Source organism: Zonotrichia leucophrys, chromosome 1A, assembly GCF_028769735.1.
Source record: "Zonotrichia leucophrys gambelii isolate GWCS_2022_RI chromosome 1A, RI_Zleu_2.0, whole genome shotgun sequence".
Taxonomy (NCBI): Eukaryota; Metazoa; Chordata; class Aves; order Passeriformes; family Passerellidae; genus Zonotrichia; species Zonotrichia leucophrys.
In genome coordinates, this window is record NC_088170.1 from 34,668,412 (window position 1) to 34,691,179 (window position 22,768).

Here is a 22,768-nt window from a genome sequence, read left to right on the forward strand (position 1 = left end):
AGGTGCCCCAGTTTTAAACCCTGAAAACCTGGCCCATTTGTACTTTATGTGCCTGAAGTGAATGTGTTTTAAAGTAACTCCTGCACAAATCTTTACAGGGTGTGATTAAATATGGGAAGTCAGCAGTTGAGTAGAGCATGAAAGAATCAGTTAAATGAGGACTTCAAAGTGTGATGTTTTTACCATCTGTAAACAAAATCTGTATTGCAAACCAAAATTCTCTCCACAGCAATTCCTAGGTTTCCTTGGTGCAAGATCCAAAGCCCAATGAAACAGGGTGGGGATCTTTCACTGATTTTAGTATCCTTTGCATCAGACCCCTGATTTCCCTTAGCAATGATAAAATGATACACAAAGCTGGGACTGTACAACTTCCTTTTATTTTGTGTGCTTTTATAGGATATAAATAAATGACAAAATTACAAAATTTATAACTGGAAGCCCAAGCATATTTACATAAGTATTTGTTGCAGTGAGGCTACTATTTACTGTTCTCCTATACAATTTTCCTTTTGGTACCATATTTTTAGTGTTGTTGTTTTTTTTTTTTTTTTTTTTTACTGTCAGTTGACTAAGTACATATCAACAGTGAATAAGCAAAAATATGTACAGGGAACTATTTTGTTCAAGTAAATTGAATACTGTATTAAAAGGATGTCATCACTCAGCGCTATGATTAGGTTTAACTAAACCATATACAGTTATCAGTTTTAAACCAAGTTCAATTATCCATTTTTTGGAATATACCAACTGATGATTCTAGCTGAAAAACCTCAGCTGGATATGAAATAATAATTAAAAAAACATTAAGACAACCACACAATTTATCAATATCTCTATAATGAACTTCAAAATGATTCACAATTTGACTGGAAAGAACAATATACGTTAAAATGTCATTTTTCTCCTATAATGATATTTTTACTGTTATAATTTCAGTTCTACATAAATATACATCATGGTATTATACAAATACTCCACAGACATTAAAAAAATTAAAACACTTTAAAGAAAAAGTAAGTAAATCTCATTTAACCAAATATTAAGCAAATGCTTAATTGTTTTGTTTCATGAAAACATTTTTATTACTTTGGAATTTTTTTCTTTTTCTTGCTGTTTTTATTTAGAAAATGTTTTGCAGTAGAATTTTATCAACACTGTTCCAAACAAGCTTTCTGTGACAGAAATCTTGATAGCAAAATCCATGGTTTTGACTTTTTTTAGAACCACTGAGATTATTTTTTTAAAAATATTATCAGAATTCATGGCTATAGCAATGTTGAACTGCATAAACTATATGTAGGTGTAGTAGAATGATCATTCCACTTTCATTCCAGACTGATCACACAGAACATCCAGTGCACTGATGCTACAACTCTTATAATTTTCATAATGCTGCAATAGCAGTCATTTACTTAACTTTAAAATAAACAATATTTCTCATAATTAATCTGGCTTCCTTCCATAAATATTCATATGTTTTCCTATAGTACTTCTCTTCCATAAAAATATCTAATAAATGTTTTCTGTGCATTATTAATACCTTTTTCTAACCATTCATAAAACTCTGATCCTTTGCTACAATGCAAGAGGTTCTTATTTCTGTAGAGGATCAAAGGACATCAATGATTACATATAAAATCAGTGCACACAGAAATCAGGGTGCCTAATTTCTTGTCACTTTAATGAATTCTTTATTCAACACAGTAATTATTAACGAATTCAGTGGTTTCACAAATAATCTATTTATTAATTCTGGTTCTATTTCAATTAAAAACTGCCAAGATTTAAATAAAAAACCCAATCAAATACTCTACTTGTAGGCAGCATTAGTATTAGTTTAGAGACATTTTGATTTTTTTTTCTTTAAAAAGTAGAATTCTAAAATAAGAAATCAAAGAAAGCACTGTGGCAGAGTCACAAGGGAGAACTGCACGAAAAATAAGGTTTCTCACTCCTCTTGTGGACTTTAATTTTAAAAGTCTTCATATAGAATCATTCTTCAGTCAGTGCTGCAGGAAGAAGAACATCACCAGAAATGACTGTCAGCCTTTTTTGTTAGTTACAAGGCCACTCATACAGTGCAGTCTTCCTCTCTGCTGGATTGAAACGTTGCCATAAAGGAAAGGCTGTGCTGTGACTGCTTGGCGTGCAAGGCACAACAAGGAACAGGGGGACAGTTTTGTATCAGAAAATTGTAGTTTCATACTTGGTATTAATGCCTCTTTTGGCCTCTTGTCCAGGTTCAACAATCCAGGGTAGATTCGCAAGAGTCTTTTGTTCGGATGGATCTATCTGCTTTAAGACAAATGCAAACATACAGACGGGTTACCATCTCCGTGCACGGCAGCTTGAGCAGAGGGTTTTTCTTTAAACTAACAGGGCAAATCCCGAATTGACAAAGTCGTACAGCAGCAAGTATGGTGGTGTCTACACTCCCATGTACTCATGGCTGCCTTCTTCTTCCTGTTGAGATCAGAGCTGTGTTTACCCCCAAGCTATAGGGCATCATAGTTCATTAAAGCCACACTTCATCCTGAGAAGTCTGTTCGCTAATGAGACAGACGATGGCATCAGGAAATGTTTCTACTTAAAGTTTTATGGAGGAAGATTCTGTGGCAATGGATGACAAAGTGTACAGTCATACATTTCCCCCCCTCCCTTCCCCTCACCCAATAATTAAGTGTCATAGAGTACAATTCTCACGTTATAGTCAGTGAATATGATACAGTGTGCGGTCATTTTTCTCCTTTCCCTCCCAAATCACCCTGTGCCTGTGTTCTCACTTAATTTATAATAGTTTTCATAATTTTTTAAAAAGGTCTACTGTAAAGAATATTTCTGTCATCTCTGCACTTCAGGAGGGCACTTTAATGGCAATCAATACGTATGCTTCAATGAGCTTTGTTTGTTAGGAGTCTGTGATTAATACTGAAAAGGTATATTGAATCCCAGACCAAAAAATAAAACCAAAAGAGAAAAAGAAAAGGGTAGGAGAAGAAAAGAAGTTGCTTGGTCTTACGGGATAATTGTTAATTGATCTGGATTTGTAATTTGATTAGGATACATATGACATGATTGGTATACAAAGCAAGTTAGGTGACAGATTAGGGAAGTCCATGAAACTGCAGAGTTTGAGAGGTATGCATTGATTAAACTGAATTAATTAAAGTTCAGTAATTACTGTAAGACACAAGACTAACCAAGCAACATCTTATTCTGGAGAAATCTGAAATAAGCAGTTGTTTGAGATGGCTGCCAGTGTTGTGGTGACACAACCCTGCCAGCTGATGAGCAGAGGTGGCATGATGGAACATTTCTGACTCAATATTTGTACAGCTTCTAGTATATAAACTCTTAACTGTATAGCTGAATTTTGGATTTTTTTGCATGCATTACCACCTTCTACTTACCACTGACTTCCGAATACTAACGCGTGGTTTGGGAATAGGTTTAGAGGGTTTGTTTTCAAAGCTTTCGGGGAGGGTTGAAGAATGACCCCCTTTTCGTGCCTGTAGTGCAAGCTGATAGGCCACCTCAAATGCTTGTCCTAGTGTAAGAATGATTTCATAAGCTAAATTCTGGAACAAAACAGAAACAGTTAAAAATGAGGTGAGGTTAAATTATTGTCAGATACATGTAGTAGGGTAGTGATCTGCAATGCAAATAATTAAAATCAGGCTGGTAATAGGCTCTTCAGTCTCTGTGATGTTTACATCTGTCATTTGATTTCTCATTGATTAAAAACGATCTAAAAGTAATTTATTGTATTGAAAGTAATTACTTCTAAACCCCTTGAAAACATCTTACTAAACATGAAAACATGAGTGGGTGAGTGTGTTGTCATCTCTTTTTAGAACAAGTACATTAACCTTCCCACCTTCCCAACTCATCCCAAGTCTGCTGTTCTAGGGATCCAGCCCCTCCTGCACTGCTGCAATGTGACATTCGGCCTCGCTCTGTTTCAGAGCTCCTGTGCTGACCCTTCCTCCTCCAGAGCCAGCAGCCTGACTGGCTGCTTCCCTGGGCACATGCCTTGGGATGCTGTATGCTCACCAAGCAGCACAGAAGAGCTGCAGCCCCACTGTGATGCTTTCAAAGGGACAAAGAGGCAGGGCTGGAAGTGCGTCCTGCGAGTGAGAGATGCAGTGCAGGCAGCTGGGTGTGCAGTCAGTGCACTGCTTCAAGTGTGTGCTGCAAGTCCCAAGGAAACCTTCTCGTGGGCTTGTTTTCTGGAAGTAAAACTGAGCTCAAACAGTTGTGTAACAACACTCCTGTTAGCAAGGGGAACGGAGGTTACTGGGCATAACCAAAAAAGTCAGGCTGTTATGCCTAAAACCTGTTCAGTGTTACAAGTGGAATATTTTAAATCTGCTTCAAATATGGGGAAGAAAACTTGTTGAAATATTTATAAAGCATGAATGAGGTATCAGAGGGGTTGATATAAATATATTTTCAGTACAGTTATACATCAATGAAAAAGCAACTGGGAGTTTCAAACCTGACCTTACTCTAAATGGCAACTGAAGTCCTATGGTAATTTTTCTTCAGGTTTGTGGGTTTGTTTTTGTATATTTATTTTCAGGCTCCTACTGGAGCCCATTTTTAGGCTCCTACTAGAGCCTATTTCTGGGCTACTAACTCTGCAATAATCTTTAGAACCCCTGCAGAGCAAAGGCAAGCCTGTTGCCTCCATATGATGTCCTACAGTCTCCTTGGAAGAATTAATAAAACTTTGACATGATTCAGATGTTACTCTCTCCTTCCTCAATCTCCACAGTCTATAGTAGGAAGCAATTCTGCATTTTTTTAACCTAGGTGATCCCTTAAAATTCCCTGATGCTTTTTCAAAATGAGTTATGTCTTTACTAGTCAAGTCTAACTGTTAAGTTTGCATTAGTGACAAAGCAATGCAATTCACTTAGAATTACACTATTTTCAGCCCCTTCAATCATTAAAACAAAGTTAAATGGACAAGCATTGTATTTCATGCCTTACACTTTAATTTCCCTGAAGAATTTCCATTCCTTTTTTTATCACTCTTGTATACTGACATAATACAGGCTAAATTCAGCATATTTTGCTCATTATAAGAGCTTCTTATAAAGGTGCCAGTTCTGCTCTGTGTTAGGTCAGACAGAAAACAATTATACTCCTGCTCTGGGACTTGCTCTCTGCTGTTACAACTACAGTCACAACAGCAAGCCAGCCAAAATTTTATAGCTTCCCAAATAAAAATGCCTGATTTAATTGCTGTAGTCTCCAAATTATCTCCCCTTTAACTTCAAGGGAAACTGTCCAGAATTGAAAAACACCAAGGCTGCACTTTGCCAGTGGAATAATAAAAGAAAAACTAAAGAGCCTGTTATAAAGTGCTCTGCCTTTTAGTGGAATGCTGGCCAAGGAATTAAGAGCAACAGAGTATAGTTGTTAAGAATATAGAGAGTAATATAATTTCGAATGGAGTGTAATTTAAGTGGGATATTCTAAAGAGAGATGTCTTTAGAATCAGAGAGCCTACTATATCATGATGGGATTGTCTGCAGTGGATATTATTAATATTACTGAGGAATACATCAGCAGGACAAGGTGTAGGAATGGCCTGTTGGAGAACATGCAGGCTGCAGTACTAGCAGGACTGAGAAAATACACCACCCAGCTTGGCACACAGAAAGATCACTGACACAAGCCTGAAAATTTGGGAGATAGGACCAGAGACAGACTGAAAGTTTGCCAGACTGAGCCATAATTTAGTTTAAGTCCTGCATCTTGTATAAAGCCACTATTATCTGTTTTCCTTCGGTGTCTGCAAAATTAAAAAAACAGGACTGTCTGGGACCTGAAAACCATAAGAAACATGTAACTGCTTCTCTGGTTAATAAATATTTGAAGTATAGGAAATAAAATAGAACATCCACTGTTCTGTTCAATATTTGAAATGCAAACTGAGCCACAACTTGTACATAAATTTCATACATTGTATACTGTGGTAGAGCCTTGACAAAGGGAAGTCTGCTCATGGAGGCAAGGAGGGCTTTAAAACTGTACCTTGTGAAATTTTTAAAAGTTATCTGGGAAAAACCCCATAAGTAAATAAACTTGGTTTGAGGAATTTCCCAAATAATAAATCCTCTTCTTCCCTCAAACCTTTTCCCCTTCAATATTCTGTAATAATGTCTGACGTTTCTGCAATTTTGATTGTAGAATTTTAACTCTGAGTTAAAGTTAAATGTACAGTTACTCCTAAATAGTATCAGTAATGCTTGTGGTTGCATGTCACTACACCAAAATACTTCCCTACCTATAAATAATTTATGCTTGCCCACATTTCCTGAGAAATTGAAGAACCCAAGAGAGTGATTTTTTTTCAAAACATTGCATATATTGTATTACCAAAATATATATGGTTTAAAATGCCTTACATCTTATTGTGGATTTGTACCATTTTAAACCTTAATTTTCTTAAAATGATTGTACTTCTACCCATTGGCAAATGGGTTGAATTGTTTCTATTAGCAAATGGGACAATCACTTTAACATTAGGCTTTAAATAGAAAATTTAATTCACGCTGTCCTTGCACTCATAGCTGCATCTAGCATAGTTTTTATGCATCTAGCTAGTTTTTATAGAGCTCGTACTTGCATCAAAAAAGCTAGCTACTGAGGGGAAAAAAACCAACACAAAAGATATTGAGTAGGTAACACCCAATTGAGGATTAGGTTGCAGGAGAAAACAAACTTAAGACAGTAAAGTTTCCATATTGCTTAAAATAGCCTTTTAAAGTGCTTGGGATATTAAATGTTCCTCCTAAAGTACAGGAAGTGGGCAAAATGTAATTATTCCTGGATCACTTTTCTTCCCTTGCCAAGAAAGGAGATGAATTTCATCTGCAATACTTGAGTCTATATTTCTGCTTGATTACTAAACCTATAAATGAAACTGCAGTACTTCAAAACCATTAAGTGGAATTTAAATAGACCAGGAGAAATAATAACCTCACTCAATCAGTCTAATTTCAGTTGTTCACACATCACTAAAACCTGTATCATGTAGCATCTTGTTGATAATTTTCTATCTATTTTTAACACAATTTCAAAGTTTTCCTACCCCCCTACATTTAGTGGATACTAAAATGTCAGCAGAGAATTTAAATAACAAAAGTACTCAACCAAAATGCAAGAATGCTTCTAACCTACCTGTACATCTTGTTATTTAAATTCTCCCACACACTATTGCTCTTCATGTTAACTATTTTCCCAGTTCCAAATAAAAAGCTGCAGTTCAAAGTACTCTGTTCTTTTGATTTAACCTATTTATATTCATAAAAGCATGTTTCAAGAATTCATACACATTATACTCTATTAAAATATTTTTTCTTGAATGAGTTTGAAGTTTTAATAGCACCTTAAATTTCTCTTGTGCACAACTCAAAGAGTAAGTTTCCTTGAAAGTTTTGGACTATAAATTTGGTGAACTTAGTTCACCAAATTGAGCTGAAAACTGCATGACTGATTAATTGATATGTGTTCATGATTTCTTGAAATCATAATAGTTTGTGTATCCCCACCTGAAAAATATAAGTATAGGAAGAAACGACTAATTTTCCATCAATATAATAGGAGTTAAAAGGACTTTTGCTGAAGTAACATTTTGAGATACGTAGGCAAGAACAAGGAAATAAGAATTAAATAATTAATTTGCTACTTTCATAATAAAGGCAATCTTTTGGTGTGTACTGACATTTCAGAATGGCTGGCCAAACTTACTTGTTACTGTAGCAGATAGGGCCTGGCGTTCGGAAGATCTCGTGATGTTACGGGAAGACAGGGCCCCTGCCCCCTTAGATAAGAAAATTAACATAGGAATGTAGCCCACCAAACTGGATTCCAGTAACTTTCCACTTGCCCAGGTAACTTTCCATCCCCTACTAACCATAGATGGTAAAGACAGACCCCCACCTGACGTAGAAGCCCCCTAGACTATAAAACCCCACGGGAAGAGAGAATAAAGGCCTTTGATCCTCCACCATATTGGTGTCCGCGTGTTTCTTAGGCCCGAGTGACCCTGGGAATGGGTCACCGTGCTGTCTCCTGAAACCAGGCCGCCTGCCTTATATCAGAAGGCAACATTCTGGTGCCGAAACCCGGGAAGCCGATCAGCGCCCTGGGAACGGGAATTCGCCTGGACAGGAGGCAGCGGCTGCAGCGGCAGGTCCGACTACAGCGGGGGAGACGTCCCCGGACCGGCAAGGAACATGGAATCCTATGCAAAGGTCGTATCAGATATGCATGCACAGTTTGGGTTAGAATGTAAAATTAAGGATTTATCTCTCGCATTGCCGAGATTGGTTAAGCTCGGGGCTATAGAAAGCCCCACGGATATCCTCCATCCGGAGGTTTGGGACGATATTACTAAGGTTCTGGCCGAAGACACTATGTCGTCCGGCTCAGGGAAAGCCCTAAAATCCTGGGGCAAAGTTCTCCAGGCTTTACAGAAAGCTCGACAAGAGCAGGAAGCCTGGAAAGCCGCACAAACCTGCTTGCTAGCCCCCCCACAGCCCGGGGTAGGTGCGGCGACACAGACTGCGGAGACTCTTGACCCGGGCGGCCTCGCGGGGGGGGCGCGGCCGGCGGAAACCCCCCAGAGAGCGGGCTCGCCATCGGGGGGGGAAGGACACGCGCGGGCGTTCTGGCGGGGGTTGGCGGAGGAGGCGCGGAACGCGGCCGACCCCGCCGGGAGCGGCGCCGGGAGCGGCGCTGGGAGCGGCGCCGGGAGCGGCAGGGACTCCCCGCCGCCATATGGGTTTGAAAAAAGCGCCGAAGCACGTGGTGAGGGCGGAAGTAAGGAGACGGGGGGCGGAAATGCAGTCAGCGCGCCCCAGAACGCATGTGCGGGAGAGCGGGGAGAAGGGGCGGCCCCCGCGGTACGGCGTGAGACCAATCAAAGCGCTCTATTCAAATTAAGTCCTTATAGGGCAAGACCCTCTCCCAGCAGGAGGCGGGGGGACCCCAGGGGGAGGGAACGGCCCGACCCCCGCAGGAGGGGGCGGGGTCGGAGCCCGGGAAAAAGGCAGAGCAGCCCGGAAGTGCGGGCTCACTCTGTTTCCGGCTCTGACTCTGACTCGGTCTGGGACGAGGGGGAGTCAGGGAGTTCGGATTCAGAGAGCTCGGATTCGGATTCTAGCTTTAACAGAGGGAGATCAGCGACATACAAGGTTTCTAGTCGCAAGGCTCCTGCGTGGGTGAAGGGATCATTAGAGAAAGACCAGACTCCGCTTACGGATTGGCGGAAAATAAAGATGTTTTGTGCGGAGTGGAGCCCGTCTGCTAACCTGGTGCTCCCGGTCCGCGTAAGAGGAACAGGCGATAACCAACAGAGGACTTACTCCCCTGTAAACCCAAAGGAAATCCAGGCAATAATCAAAGCGATTGCAGACAAGGGAATTAATTCTGCCATGGTTACCACACTTATTGATGGCGTTTTCGGAGGGGATGATATGTTGCCTTTTGATATTAAACAGACGTGTAGGATGATTTTTGATGGTGCGGGGATGATAGTTTTTAAACAGGAGTGGGAAGATCAATGCACAAAGGAGCTGGCCCGAGTGACAGGACCTAACCATCCACTGCATGGCTCCAGCATACAGAGGCTCATGGGCAGAGACCCCACCATGATTACACCCCAGGTGCAGGCTGAGGGCTTGCGGGCTCATGAGGTTATGACAACCACCCGTGCTGCCCGGGAAGCTATTCGTGCAGCGGCTAAAGTAGTAGCCAGTCCAGCCCCATGGTCAACTATCAAACAGAATGAGAGCGAGAGCTTCACTCAGTTTGTGGACAGACTTCAGGCAGCACTGGACTCCTCCTCGTTGCCGTCGGAGGCTAAGGGTCCCGTGCTGGCAGACTGCCTGCGCCAGCAGTGTAACTCAGCCACCAAGGACATTTTAAGGTCACTGCCACCTGAGGCTAATGCAGCAACCATGATTAGGCACGTTGCAAAGGAAGAGCATCTGGCTCCTATCCAAACAGCAGTTCACACTGCAATAACCAGTGTGATGGCATGCCTTAAGTGTGGCCAGGCAGGCCACCTGGCAGCAAACTGTCCCCAGCCAAGGCGCCTATCAGCAGCTGCTCCGCCACGCCAAGGGGGACTTAAGGGACCGTGCTGGGCATGCGGGAAGAAGGGGCACTTGGCTAAGGAATGCAGATCCAGGCTTCAGGGAAACGGGAGAGGGGGGGGCAGCCGGGCCGTGTCCAGCCCCCTCCCACCTGGAATATGCAGCGGCCCAGCTACAGCAACCCCCAGTGGGGCAGGGGACCCTCATATCCTATCCCCCCACAGGGAGTAGCCAATTTTGCATCCCTGCCTACGGTGCAATGGCAAAGCTATGCAACCCCCTCAGCACCCTCACACCCCCCACTGCCACAAGCTGCGCCGGTGGTGCAGGGCCAGCAGGAGACACCCCAGAGCGGGATCCCTGGGTGGCCCTGGCTATGAAAATAGGGAGGGAACCCTTGATGGTGTGGGGAACATGCCGGCTTTATGGTAGTCAGGATTCCCATGTCATAGGGTTACAGTTCTGGGCGGACACGGGTTCAGACTGCACGATTATTCCCCAAGCACATTGGCCCAGACATTGGCAATTCAAAGAAGTCCCTCCAGTGAATGGAGTGGGAGGGCAGTCTCGGGCATGGAAAAGCACCCAGCTGGTGGCTATAACACTCCACACGAAAAAGGGACCAGAACAGACAGTTGCGATCCACCCATACATACTGCAAAACTCTCCACCCCTGTTAGGAAGGGACATTCTTTCCATGCTAGGATTCCGGATTACAAATTTATCCTAAGGGCCACTGCTGTACACCCTCCGCTGCCGATCAAATTGACCTGGAAATCATCAGACCCCGTATGGGTTGAGCAGTGGCCCCTGACAGAGCCTCGAGCGGCAGCCTTACTGGAACTGGTCGACCGCGAACTGCAAAAGGGTCACATAGAACCCTCCATCAGCCTCTGGAACACCCCCGTATTCGTGATCCCCAAAAGGTCCGGAGAAGGCTATCGTCTCATCCACGACCTGAGAGAGGTAAACAAAGCGATTCAACCCATGGGTCCGGTCCAGACACTGCTACCCACGAACTCAGCCATCCCTGCAGGGCGGCCGTGCGCAGTGCTGGACATCAAGGACTGTTTCTTCTCAATACCCCTGCACCCTGAGGACAGAGAACGATTTGCCTTTTCCGTGGCATTCCGAAATGGCGAACGGCCTAACCTCCGCTTCCAATGGCGGGTATTGCCACAGGGACTTGTCAACAGTCCTGTCATATGCCAAATCACTGTGGACAAAGCACTGATGCCAGTTCGACACTCCCATCCCACCGCAACCATCATCCAGTACATGGATGACATCCTGGTAGCAGCTCCATCGGCAAGTGAAGTGGATCACCTGGTATCCACAATCACGGAAACCCTTCAGGCCAACGGCTTCGAGATCGCAAGTGCAAAGATCAAGAGAGGACCCTGCGTGACCTTCCTGGGAGTGGGGATCACAAGCTCCTACGTGACACCCCCTGAGGCGAAGGTCAGTCGAGACGTCAAAACACTACACGACGTGCAACGCCTGGTGGGATCACTGCAGTGGCTTCGCAACATTGTCCTGATTCCTCCTGAGGTCATGGACCCCCTGTATGACCTCCTGAAAGGAAAGCACCCCTGGGAACCCAAGGAGCTGACGCCGCAAGCCACAAGCTCCCTCGACTTCATCGAAAGCCAGATGTCCACGGGCACACTTGCCAGGTGGAACCCAGCCCTGCCACTGGACTTATACGTTCACTTTACACCGAGGGGGGGAGTGGGAGCACTGGCTCAAGGACCTTCTGAAAAGGCCCGACCGATTCAATGGGTGGTTCTCGGAAGACCTGCTCGTGCTTTCTCCCCAGGAATCGAATGCATCGCTAACCTCATCATGAAAGGCAGGAAACTCGCTTTGAAACACCTAGGGACTGAGCCAACAAGCATCCACCTTCCGTTTCGCAAGCAACCAATTACGGAGTCAGTCACGATATCGGAGTACCTAGCCCTTGCCCTCACCGGCTTTGGAGGAGAAATCTCCTACTCCTCCAAACCACCCTGGACTAAGCTGCTGACCATTGTCGACATGGACATACCGCCAAAGGTCATGGACCGACCGCAGCCAGGACCAACGGTCTTCACAGACGCTTCCTCCAGGACTTCAACTGCAGCAGCAGTGTGGCAGGCAGGAGAGCAATGGCATTGCGTCAAAGCATGTGACCCCACACTGTCAGTGCAACAGCTGGAGGCGACAGCAGTAGTCTTGGCGTGCGGACTCTTTCAAGAGGAACACCTTAACATAGTAACGGACTCTATATTCGTGGCAAAGCTTTGCCTAGCCATGGCAGGACCAGGAGTGTCTACATCAGCAGCAGCCCTAATGCTGGAAGAAGCACTCTCCTCGCGACAGGGCACCGTGTCAGTCATTCACGTTAACAGCCATGACCCAGTCAAAGGCTACTTCCAGATCGGCAACGACAAAGCGGACGCCGCAGCAAAAGGCGTGTGGACGTTGCAGGAAGCTCGTCAGCTGCACGAGTCGCTCCACATCGGAGCCAAAGCGCTGGCAAAGAGATGCGGGATCCCGACCGCAGACGCAAAACACGTGGTAGCCACCTGTCCTCATTGCCAGAAGTCACCCCTATGGACCAGTGGAGTCAACCCGAGAGGTCTCAAGCCTTCAGAGATCTGGCAATCGGACTTCACCTGGTGTGAACTACTGAAGCCCCGAGCGTGGCTTGCAGTGACAGTGGACACTTATAGCGGAACGATCATAGCCACACAGCACCCCAAAACAAATTCCAAGGCCACAATTCAGCACTGGCTGACAGCCATGGCTTGGCTTGGTATCCCCAAGCAGATCAAAACGGACAACGGGTCCAATTTCACCTCCAAACCAGTACAAGAATTCGCCTCAAAATGGGGCATCACATTAGTGCAAGGTATCCCATATAACAGTACCGGGCAGGCCATAGTGGAGAGAGCAAATCAGACCCTGAAAACCAAGCTAGAGGTGTTGGCAAAAGCAGAGGGCTTTGCCAATGCCATTCCCCCGGGAGATCAAGCGCGCATGCTGGCAACTGCTTTGCTAGCACTGAATCAGTTCCCTAGGGGAGATGAAACAAACAGTCCCGTTCAAAAGCACTGGGCCAACCGAGCGCTAGAGGAGGGCCCACAGGTGGTAATTAGAAACGAGCTGGGCGAATGGGAACGGGGCTGGAGGCTGATGCTCACGGGGAGAGGGTATGCAGCTGTCAAAAAGGACGGCAAAGTCAGGTGGTGTCCACTTAAGTCAATTAAGCCCGACCTTCATAATAAGCAGGATGAGACTGACGAGAATTGTGAGTTTCTGTTTACAGGACATGCTCATAGGACGTCCTCGTGACGCGTACATGCCCATCCCAGAGGAAAGTGACAGACCACCAAGCCGCTTGGCAGCGCCCGAGAGACCCGCACGGGTGAGACCCAAGCATCAGCGGTGTTTCTGTGTGATTTTGCTGTTGGGGCTTGTTGCCAGAGGACAAGCCAGCCCAGATCACTACCCCCACCGGCCTTTCAGGTGGGTCATGCGTCACCTTAGTAGTGACAAGGTGCTCAGGGAAGTCACCACACCAAACGCCCCATCCTTCGTGCTCCGCATCACCGACCTGTTCCCAGGACGACCAAAGGTAGACCCCAATTCCCCACACGCCACACACATGTACCTATCCTACTGGTGCCCAGCTTCAAACCCAGGAAAAAGCTACTGCAATCACCCAGGGTGGGGATATTGTGGGCACTGGGGCTGTGAAACCATTGTTACAGATGCCAGACCGTCGGGGCCTGGGTGGGATCCACAAGAGCCCGACAAATTCTTACAGTTCACCTGGGCACCCAGCGGCTGCAAAACACCCATTTTCCTCCAGGGAAACTTTTATCGCAATCACCATAAAATCCCAAAAATTCGGAAATGCACTAGCTATAACATGACAGTCTTGCAGCCACATCACCCCAGTTGGGCCATAGGCCGAACGTGGACAGTAGTCCTTCAAGGGTCAAAAGAGAGAGTAAATGTGCGAATTATCAGGCTCCAACCGTCGGCACCCCGAGCAGTCGGACCAAACAAAGTGATTAAAAGCGTGCCGAAAGGGAAAAACGCAACCTACCCTAAAACCCTACCCACTAGAGTTAGCAAAGTCCCAACCGGCCATGCGGAAGTCTTTCAGACAGACCGCGCAGCCAGATCGGACTCAGACCCAATACTTCGTATGTTAGAAGCTACCTTTATATCCCTGAATGAATCCAACCCTAACCTAACCGAATCCTGCTGGCTTTGCTACGATGTCAAACCTCCCTTTTATGAAGGAATTGCTTTAAACACCCCCTTCAGTTACTCCACAGCCGATGCCCCTCACCAGTGCAGATGGGAAACCCCTCGGAAAGGAATCACCCTGAGCCAGGTCACAGGCCAGGGCAGATGCTTTGGCAATGAAACCCTAGCTAGGCGGAGAGGCAACATCTGCACCAAAGTTGTCAAGCCTAACAGGAAAAACAATAAGTGGGTAGTCCCATCCGCACCTGGGATGTGGGTTTGCCAGCGGTCTGGAGTGAGTCCCTGTGTGTCTCTTGCCAAATTTGATGACTCTAACGACTTTTGTGTCCAAGTTCTGATTGTTCCTAGGGTCCTGTACCACTCAGACGAAGAGGTGTACCACCTTTTTGAGGAACCCAGCCGGCTCCACAAGAGAGAAGTAATAACAGGTGTAACTATTGCAATGCTGCTCGGTCTAGGAGCAGCAGGAACGGCAACGGGTGTCTCAGCCCTAGCGACACAGCACCAAGGACTGTCCCAGCTGCAAATGACCATCGATGAGGACCTGCAAAGGATCGAGAAATCCATCTCCTTCCTGGAGAAGTCAGTCTCCTCTCTCTCGGAAGTGGTCTTGCAGAACAGGCGAGGTCTGGACCTCCTGTTCATGCAGCAAGGGGGCCTGTGTGCCGCCTTGAGAGAGGAGTGCTGCTTCTATGCAGACCACACAGGAGTCGTGAGAGACTCCATGGCAGAACTCAGAAACAGACTGGCTCAGAGGCAGAAGGACAGAGAAGCCCAACAGGGCTGGTTCGAGTCCTGGTTCAATCAATCACCATGGCTAACCACTCTGATTTCTACCCTAATAGGTCCACTGGCATTGCTACTTCTAGCGGTTACCTTCGGACCATGCCTGCTGAACAAGCTGGTCTCATTCATTCAGGCCCGCCTGGAACGAGCCAACATCCTGTTCATCGGGCGGCGAATCCAACCAGGGAACACTGCCAGCCACAAGTTCTAACCTTGACTGGCGAAAGCATACTCAGATTTACCAAACCCCGTTTTCCTTATCAAACTGCAACTTCATATCTCATTTCAGTATATGACTACCTCATTCATTTGTGAAAAAGGGGGGGGAGATGTAGCAGATAGGGCCTGGCGTTCGGAAGATCTCGTGATGTTACGGGAAGACAGGGCCCCTGCCCCCTTAGATAAGAAAATTAACATAGGAATGTAGCCCCCCAAACCGGATTCCAGTAACTTTCCACTTGCCCAGGTAACTTTCCATCCCCTACTAACCATAGATGGTAAGGACAGACCCTCACCTGACGTAGAAGCCCCCTAGACTATAAAACCCCACGGGAAGAGAGAATAAAGGCCTTTGATCCTCCACCATATTGGTGTCCGCGTGTTTCTTAGGCCCGAGTGACCCTGGGGAATGGGTCACCGTGCTGTCTCCTGAAACCAGGCCGCCTGCCTTATATCAGAAGGCAACAGTTACAAACTTTTGGAAGCCTTAGGCTTGTAGCTTAGGTTATGAGAATCTCATGTTCAGACTTGCATGAAAAGCTACTCACTAAGTTTACAGTTAATGGCTGAGGTGACAGAGGTGACTTATTTCCACTGGGAAATGAGATATCAAAGAAAATCTTTGCTCTACTCCAGAAATGTCCCTTTGCAATCCCATAGCGATCTTTTCCTGGGGTAAATTAATGATGCCTCCCATTAATCACCATGAACACATCCTGAAAATGTTGTAACAGAGCTAAGTGACTATGACAAATAGAAAGAACCATTAAATGAAGTATCTTCTATCAACTGACCACATCAAACGCAGTGAATACGTGGCAGTAGTGGTGATTGGTCTTCAAGTCTTTAGTGATGTACGCAAACGTAGAAAGATCCTCGGGGTCTTGTGCAGCACAGGAAATGTTACGGATTTCATGTTCAGCAATAATATTCTGTTTAAAAAAAAGTTTTCAATCAATTTAAGAATTAAATTAAAAAAGGTGCAGGTTTAGATTCACATTTGCATTGATCTACTGTACCAAAGTATTTCAGAAACGTCCTAGTAAGAAGAGACTTAATATATCACATGTGATATCTTACACAGGTATTCAGAATTTTGACCCTCTCCAATTGCCAATTGTCTGGTAGGAAACCATTATATTCTAGAGTCTTCCCTATGAGACCACTTGTGCTTTGCAGTTTATTCAGGTTCCTTTGACAAAGAGACATCTTTCCTGGCACACAGGACACAACTTCATAAGATGCTGGTATATGGTGCTTCGAAATTGTATTAATAGATACAATTTCAAAGCGCTATACCAGCATCTTATGAAGTTCTGGGCTTTTGTATAAAGATCAAAATGGGACACTTTCAGTCTACTGACAGACAGGATCTGCTGAAACCCAGCAAGCTCAATGGCCAGGGTTTTGAACACACCATTTGACAAATTTTAGTTATAGTTCTTCAGGAGGAAAAAAACCCCACCAAACACCCCTTACAATTGAAACTGTGAGAAATTTCAAGGATTCTGATTACTAAAATAGTAACTACAGCTTATCTCCACTTACTGACAGCAGCATCCTGTAGGAGAGATGCAGGAAACTGAAACCATTCATGCACTGAGCCACACTACTTGCAACAGCCAATGTAAGCTATAGCACACTACTGGGAGAGAGGGGGGCATGTCTGTCCAATGGAATAAAAAAAGGCTGTCTTAAAGCTTTGGAGAAAATTATAAATACTCATTATATAAACTGCTGATGTATAATTACTGCACTCAGGCCAAGGGAACCATGAAGCCAGAGAAGAAGATACAGCAGAGTGGCTTATGATTAGGCCTTGCTTCAGCAACACACGTTTCAAATGGTTTGTTTAAAGAGAAGAATGATTCGCTGAAGAGGAATTTACTTAGGGGTTAGTTTATATAACTTCTTGAATTTTACCCCTGCTGGCTGTAGCTCTGGCATTTCCACAAAAGCCCACAGTGACACATCCTGCTGCAGCATGACATCACTCCTGCCTCATGGAACAGGTGACACCTGTAGTGTCCCAGTTCCTCACACAGCCACCACTTGCTGCTGCCATGGTGACATCTGCCCAAGATAAAACAATCTCTGAGCATATCTGGTTTTCCCTCACCCCTCTCCTTTCCTTCCTACCTCATTTCCTACACTTCCTTTTTTTATTTATTTTTTTAATACATGCAACTAAGTTACTTCAGATGCTTTGCCGTATCTTCTCTCATTTGCTAAGTGGCAACTTTCCCCCTTGCACGTAGGTGCCAAGTTAATGAAAAGAAGTATTAACATATCTAATTGAAGAAATCATGACTTAGGAAAAATCCTAATAAAAAGCATACCAAATTTCAAATTATGGAAAAACTGAGATAAGGAAACTTTACTGAAGAAAAGAAATAATCCTCTTAAATTGTTGCAACATACTTGATTATTTCTGTTTAATGCATTATTCATAAAGATGACAAAACCAGTACTTGTGTTTCAATATATGCCAATTTATAATGACATGTATAATCTCTGCTCAACAATTGCCTGCTTTTTATGTTACTTGAAGCATTTTATTTTCTTTGTTCTCAAATTGATAACTTTTACCCTCAATAAAGATTTTGATGAGAATTAGAATTATACCAAAACCAGGGATTTAGATATCCACAGATGGAGCTGTAATGCACTGTCATTGATCTAATGTTGGCAACATTGTAGTTCAGAAAGCAGAAAGAAATCAACCTTGGAAGGTGTTAAAATCATATGTGAAGTATTTATGCCAAATCATGAGCCACAATGTAATCACCTGAATTTATGCAGCACATGTGGAAAGAGCTCTGCTATGCTGAAACTTTTTCTAGGTGACTTGGGGTTGACACAGGGATTTGCATTAATTATTTTAATGTTTTAAATTTAAATCAAGTGAATTTTAGAAACATACGCATATCAAATCTACTTTGAATAATATAAAGTATACCTGCATGAAATCTTCTAGATAGAAATTGGTAGTGAAATTGAGGTTTCTCCCTAGCTGCTCTAGGATGTCCTCTGTGATTTCCTTTCAAAATTAAACATTTTTCAGTGTATGCGTTTACTGTGTCCTACTGTCACATTTCAGTAGATCATGGTCTTATTCTGTAGGAAGTAGAAGGCTATGAACCAGCTTCCTGTTCTGGGTACATTCCTCAGACACTGACTGACACTGCACAGTTGTTCTAAAAATTGTCTTTCAGTTTGGCAAGAGAAACCTTGAGTTCTTCTCAAAAAGTGGGGAAGCTGAAAGTCATTTGTGGTTCTGCCAAGGAAATACCTTGGAGAGACCAGGCTTTTGCTAAGCAGCCTTCCTTTTGCTTGCCTAACTCATGCCAGCCAATCTCCCTTCTGGCAGAAATCACCCAGAAGTTTGGGTGAGTTGTGAGCCATGAGAAAATTCTGTGAGTCTGCTTTCTCCTAAGCACTAATTTCTTTCTGGCCTCCCTTGCACAGAAATGGTGTCACGCCAAACTTGGAGGCGCCACTGAAACAGCTGTCGTGGAATGAGGTCAGGGCTCCTTCGTCACCTGAAACTTTGCCTGCTATGACTGGGAGGACAAATTCTTAGCTTGGTGGCATAAAGGAAAAGCATGGGCAGCCATGAGAGCTGAGTTTCAAGCACAGAACTGCTAGCCATTGAAAACGATGTGTTTCAGGTTAAGTGGTGCCCAGCGCTGTCAGCTATAAGCTCATATGGAAGCAGCACAGGTCTGGACAGGCTCTCACCTTAGACAGGGCTAATCTGTCTGGGTCTTGAAGGAACTGGGAACAGCACACTGTGGACAAGGATGATAACAATGCTTCTGGGAGAGTTGCAGGCTATTACCTGGTTTTTACAGAAGGGAAAGGCAGTGCAAATTCTGAACTGGAGCGAAAGCAATCTACCACTTGAGAAAAACATTGCACTCTGGCATATTTAACTCCATCAAATATATCTGTTCCACCACTAGGTTTCAGTGGGACATCTAGAGTCAACTAATGCAATTTGCCAAACTTCTTTCAGCTTTCCCTCTTACATAAGACTCTATGCACTGTGCAAAGAAACACAAGAAGCTCCTTTTGCTCTCCTGGGATTTTTTGTAAACCTAAGGACACTGCAGTTACATCCTTTATGCTACAGAGGAGATTTAAGAGCTGAAATCAGTACTATCCAAGTTGGAGTTAATGCATTACAACATCCTGATTTATGTCCTACACATCACAGGACATAAAAGGAATGAGGGTTGTAGAAGCTCAGTTTTGAATCAATGGAAGGAAAAAGGAGCAGATAGGAATCCCTGGTCCCTCTGCTCTGGCAAACATGCCAGACTTGAAACAACAGTCATTTCACCTTAATTTTCCCATTATGCCATCTTCTAACTCTAAATATGGCTTCCAAACTCTAGCAGAAGTTCACAAAACTGCTTCCATCCACCACTTAAAGCACAGTTGTAGTTAAACTTAAAAACTGATTGATTTGGCAAGTTTGAAGGATACTGGGTTAGGTGTACTGTGTGGTCTGAATGTTCAGCAACACAAAGCTGCTATATACATTATTAACCTGGTCAGGTGGCTGGGCTGTCAGATTTATTTTCTATATTGCTTAGTCAGTTTTATTCACATAGCAGAATTCTTTCCTGTTCATATAAAAGCACCAGTATGGATTGTATTTCCTTGCCATTTTAGACATACAAAGAAGAGAAATTAATGCATTACTTTACTTCTCTTTACAGAGCTTGTACATTTTACTTTGGCTAAGCAATAATCCATTGCTCTATCCATCACTGAGTTCTCTGATCTCTTAACTTCTGCTTTTGTGGTTTTGGTTGGGGTTTTTTAAAGATTTGGATGTATTTAGAAATGTAAGAGACAAAGTGCAGGAGCATTGCCATTCAGGAAGATGAAAAAAAAAAGGAATAGCAACAATTAAGAAACTGCTGCAGTTCAGGTAGTTCAATGGCTAGCATCAAGAAAACAGCTTACACAGAGGTATTTGAATGTTTGGAAAGGACATTCAAGGCTTGTGTTCCTTATTCTTAGAATGGCTGGCCCTGGATAAAACTGCTTCTTTATTCTTTATTCAGACATCTTTTTTTAAAAAACTAAATTATATTATGAACATATATATACACACACACACACATATATATATACATTCTACATATTTATGGAACTGTATAGGAAAGAATATGGTAGAGGATTCCACAGAGGCTCCCTGCTGAACATCTTTTGTGGTAAGCTTGCATTTAAGAGAAGAATGCTGGATACAAAGTTATGTTCTCCAAATAAACCATTAAAGCTGCTTCACTTGCTCTCCAGACTGAGTTTGACAATTACATTACATCCATTTTGGGCAAGAGGAGAAAACAATGAGAGGAAAACACAAAATGCAAATCTGCTCCCTCTCTGGCCCGGCCTTCATAGTATTAGTATTTGTCCTAGTTGTGAGAAACAAAAGGTAATATTCAGTAATTGCACATACCTTATTTGTGGCATCAATAAATTTGACTCCCTTGTAAGAGACAGACAGGACAATAGTTGGCACTTTCTTCATTTGTTCTGTAGACTTCTGAAATCAAAACGAAAATACTATTATTCTTAGAGTTGTGTTGCATTGCAATAACAGTGCTCTCTTCTTCTGACTAAATACCTAAGTTAAATAAATATTTTACTTTTTCTTCAGCCAGTTGTGCTCTGGGTTTATGCTCTCTTGTAGTTACAAAACTAAAATAGCTTGAAGTTTGTTGTGAGGATAATAAAAATTCTCCTTTTTTTTTTTAGCACAATGAGAAGAGAATAAAGTGACTTTTCCAGGCTTAAAAAGACCAGTCATGCAACCAGTGTTTCCCAAAATGTGTGTGTTTAGGACATGTATTTGATATGCCTCATCCACTGCTGCCTCCCTCCCCTCTCCTGCCCTTCTCAGCTGTAAGAATCAACAGGACAGTACCTCTTGTAGTATCAATTCTTTGCTTCAATTAGTTGTTATTTAGAAATATTTCCCTGTTTTTCCTTTCCTGCAGCTGTATCTGTGCCATGAGGTATCATGTATATGTGCCAGTCAGTCTGTCAGCCCAGTGCTGTATCTTGTCAGTCTGGCTGTCTGCACTTCAGTGCAGCTGCTACTGGAAGCTGCTTTACACATGAATTAGCACTGAGGCTCATTCTGCATTCCCTCAGTGCCAGGTTCTCCTACCTACAGTTCATGCCCTCCTATAAGATTGTTTTTCCTTTTATGCTAGTCTACTTCTGTGTGCCTTCAGCGTGATGCACACAGCAAACATATTTCCCACTGAACAGACTGGGAAAATATTTGGGGCAGATTTAAGTTCTCTGCAGAAAAAAAAGTTCTTTCATTTACAGATTAAATTTACTAGAACAACCCCAAAACCAGCAAAACAAAACTCCCAAATGTGGCATAATATTTTATAACTGATTTGAATTATTTTAAGGTTGACAACAATGATGGACTAGACTATTCTACACATTAGATTATTCTACAGTAACATTCAGAAAATGCTTATTTATGGGATTATCTCCAAACAATCACAGAGATCAGTCAAATATTTTCCTGAGAGGAGATGAACTATTGATAGTTACAGGTAAACATGAAGAAACATCAGCACACAGAAGGAGAGTGTAAACACACTGACAAGTCTAGAACTGGCACATAGGAAGATCATTAAAGCAGCTGAACAAAAGTAGCAGCGGTGGCTTTGTATTATTCAAAAAAAGCCCAAAGAAGCAGAGATAGAAACTTGAAAACACAAACTGTAACTAAAAAGTATGTTTGAAAAAATAGGCAATGCTAACACTAGAGAGCAAAATAAACAGAAACTTAAAACAAAAAACCCCCCTGTGATCTTGTCTCCTATTGGCTCTCAATCCTCCCAGAATCAAACAAGGCTCCATTTCTGTCAGCATAAAATTCTAAGCTACAGATCCAGCTATGTTCTGCAATTAGTGTCCATGCAGGTTAAGACCTCATATTAAAGTTTCAAGGAGAGCTCCACCCATCTGTGTAATAGAGAGGATTGTTGGATCTCTCTGTATCAAATGACGAGAGACTTGAGACAGCAACCAAGAGTCAATTTACCCCAGAGAAAACTCCTTTCACCCAGAATGCTTGCCACTTTTGAGAAATGAAAGCTTAAATGATAAAACATCTTGAAGAATTTTAACAAATTCTGAAGAAAGACACTAATCTTATTTGCATGCCTCTGAACTGAGTGGACTGGTATCCCTGCCAAAAGTAGAGCAGGCAGCTACCTGTGTGTATATGTGTGTGTCACTTTAACAGATCTTTAAACAGATCTTTTCATAAAATTCAATTTCAATGCACAGAAAGCATGACAGTGACTGTACAGAACCTGCAGTACATACATCTG

The 22,768-nt window shown here is 43.4% G+C and overlaps 1 protein-coding gene across 10 annotated transcripts in view; it reads right to left on the bottom strand.

Moving 5' to 3' along the window:
- Positions 1-361: 361 nt before the first annotated feature.
- ANKS1B (ankyrin repeat and sterile alpha motif domain containing 1B) overlaps positions 362-22,768 on the bottom strand; it is a 415,189-nt gene continuing 392,782 nt past the window's right edge. For 7 of the 10 annotated variants that reach the window (XM_064702132.1, XM_064702135.1, XM_064702133.1 and 4 more), the window contains 4 exons: positions 20,863-20,949; positions 16,181-16,318; positions 3,414-3,581; positions 362-2,298 (listed from right to left, as the gene is read on the bottom strand). In XM_064702132.1, the coding sequence (XP_064558202.1) occupies positions 2,188-2,298; positions 3,414-3,581; positions 16,181-16,318; positions 20,863-20,949 (504 nt within the window). In that variant the 3' untranslated portion in view covers positions 362-2,187. Of the gene's footprint in view, positions 2,467-3,413; positions 3,582-16,180; positions 16,319-20,862; positions 20,950-22,768 lie in introns of all 10 variants that reach the window. The other 3 variants (XM_064702136.1, XM_064702138.1, XM_064702134.1) reach the window with 2 other exon arrangements.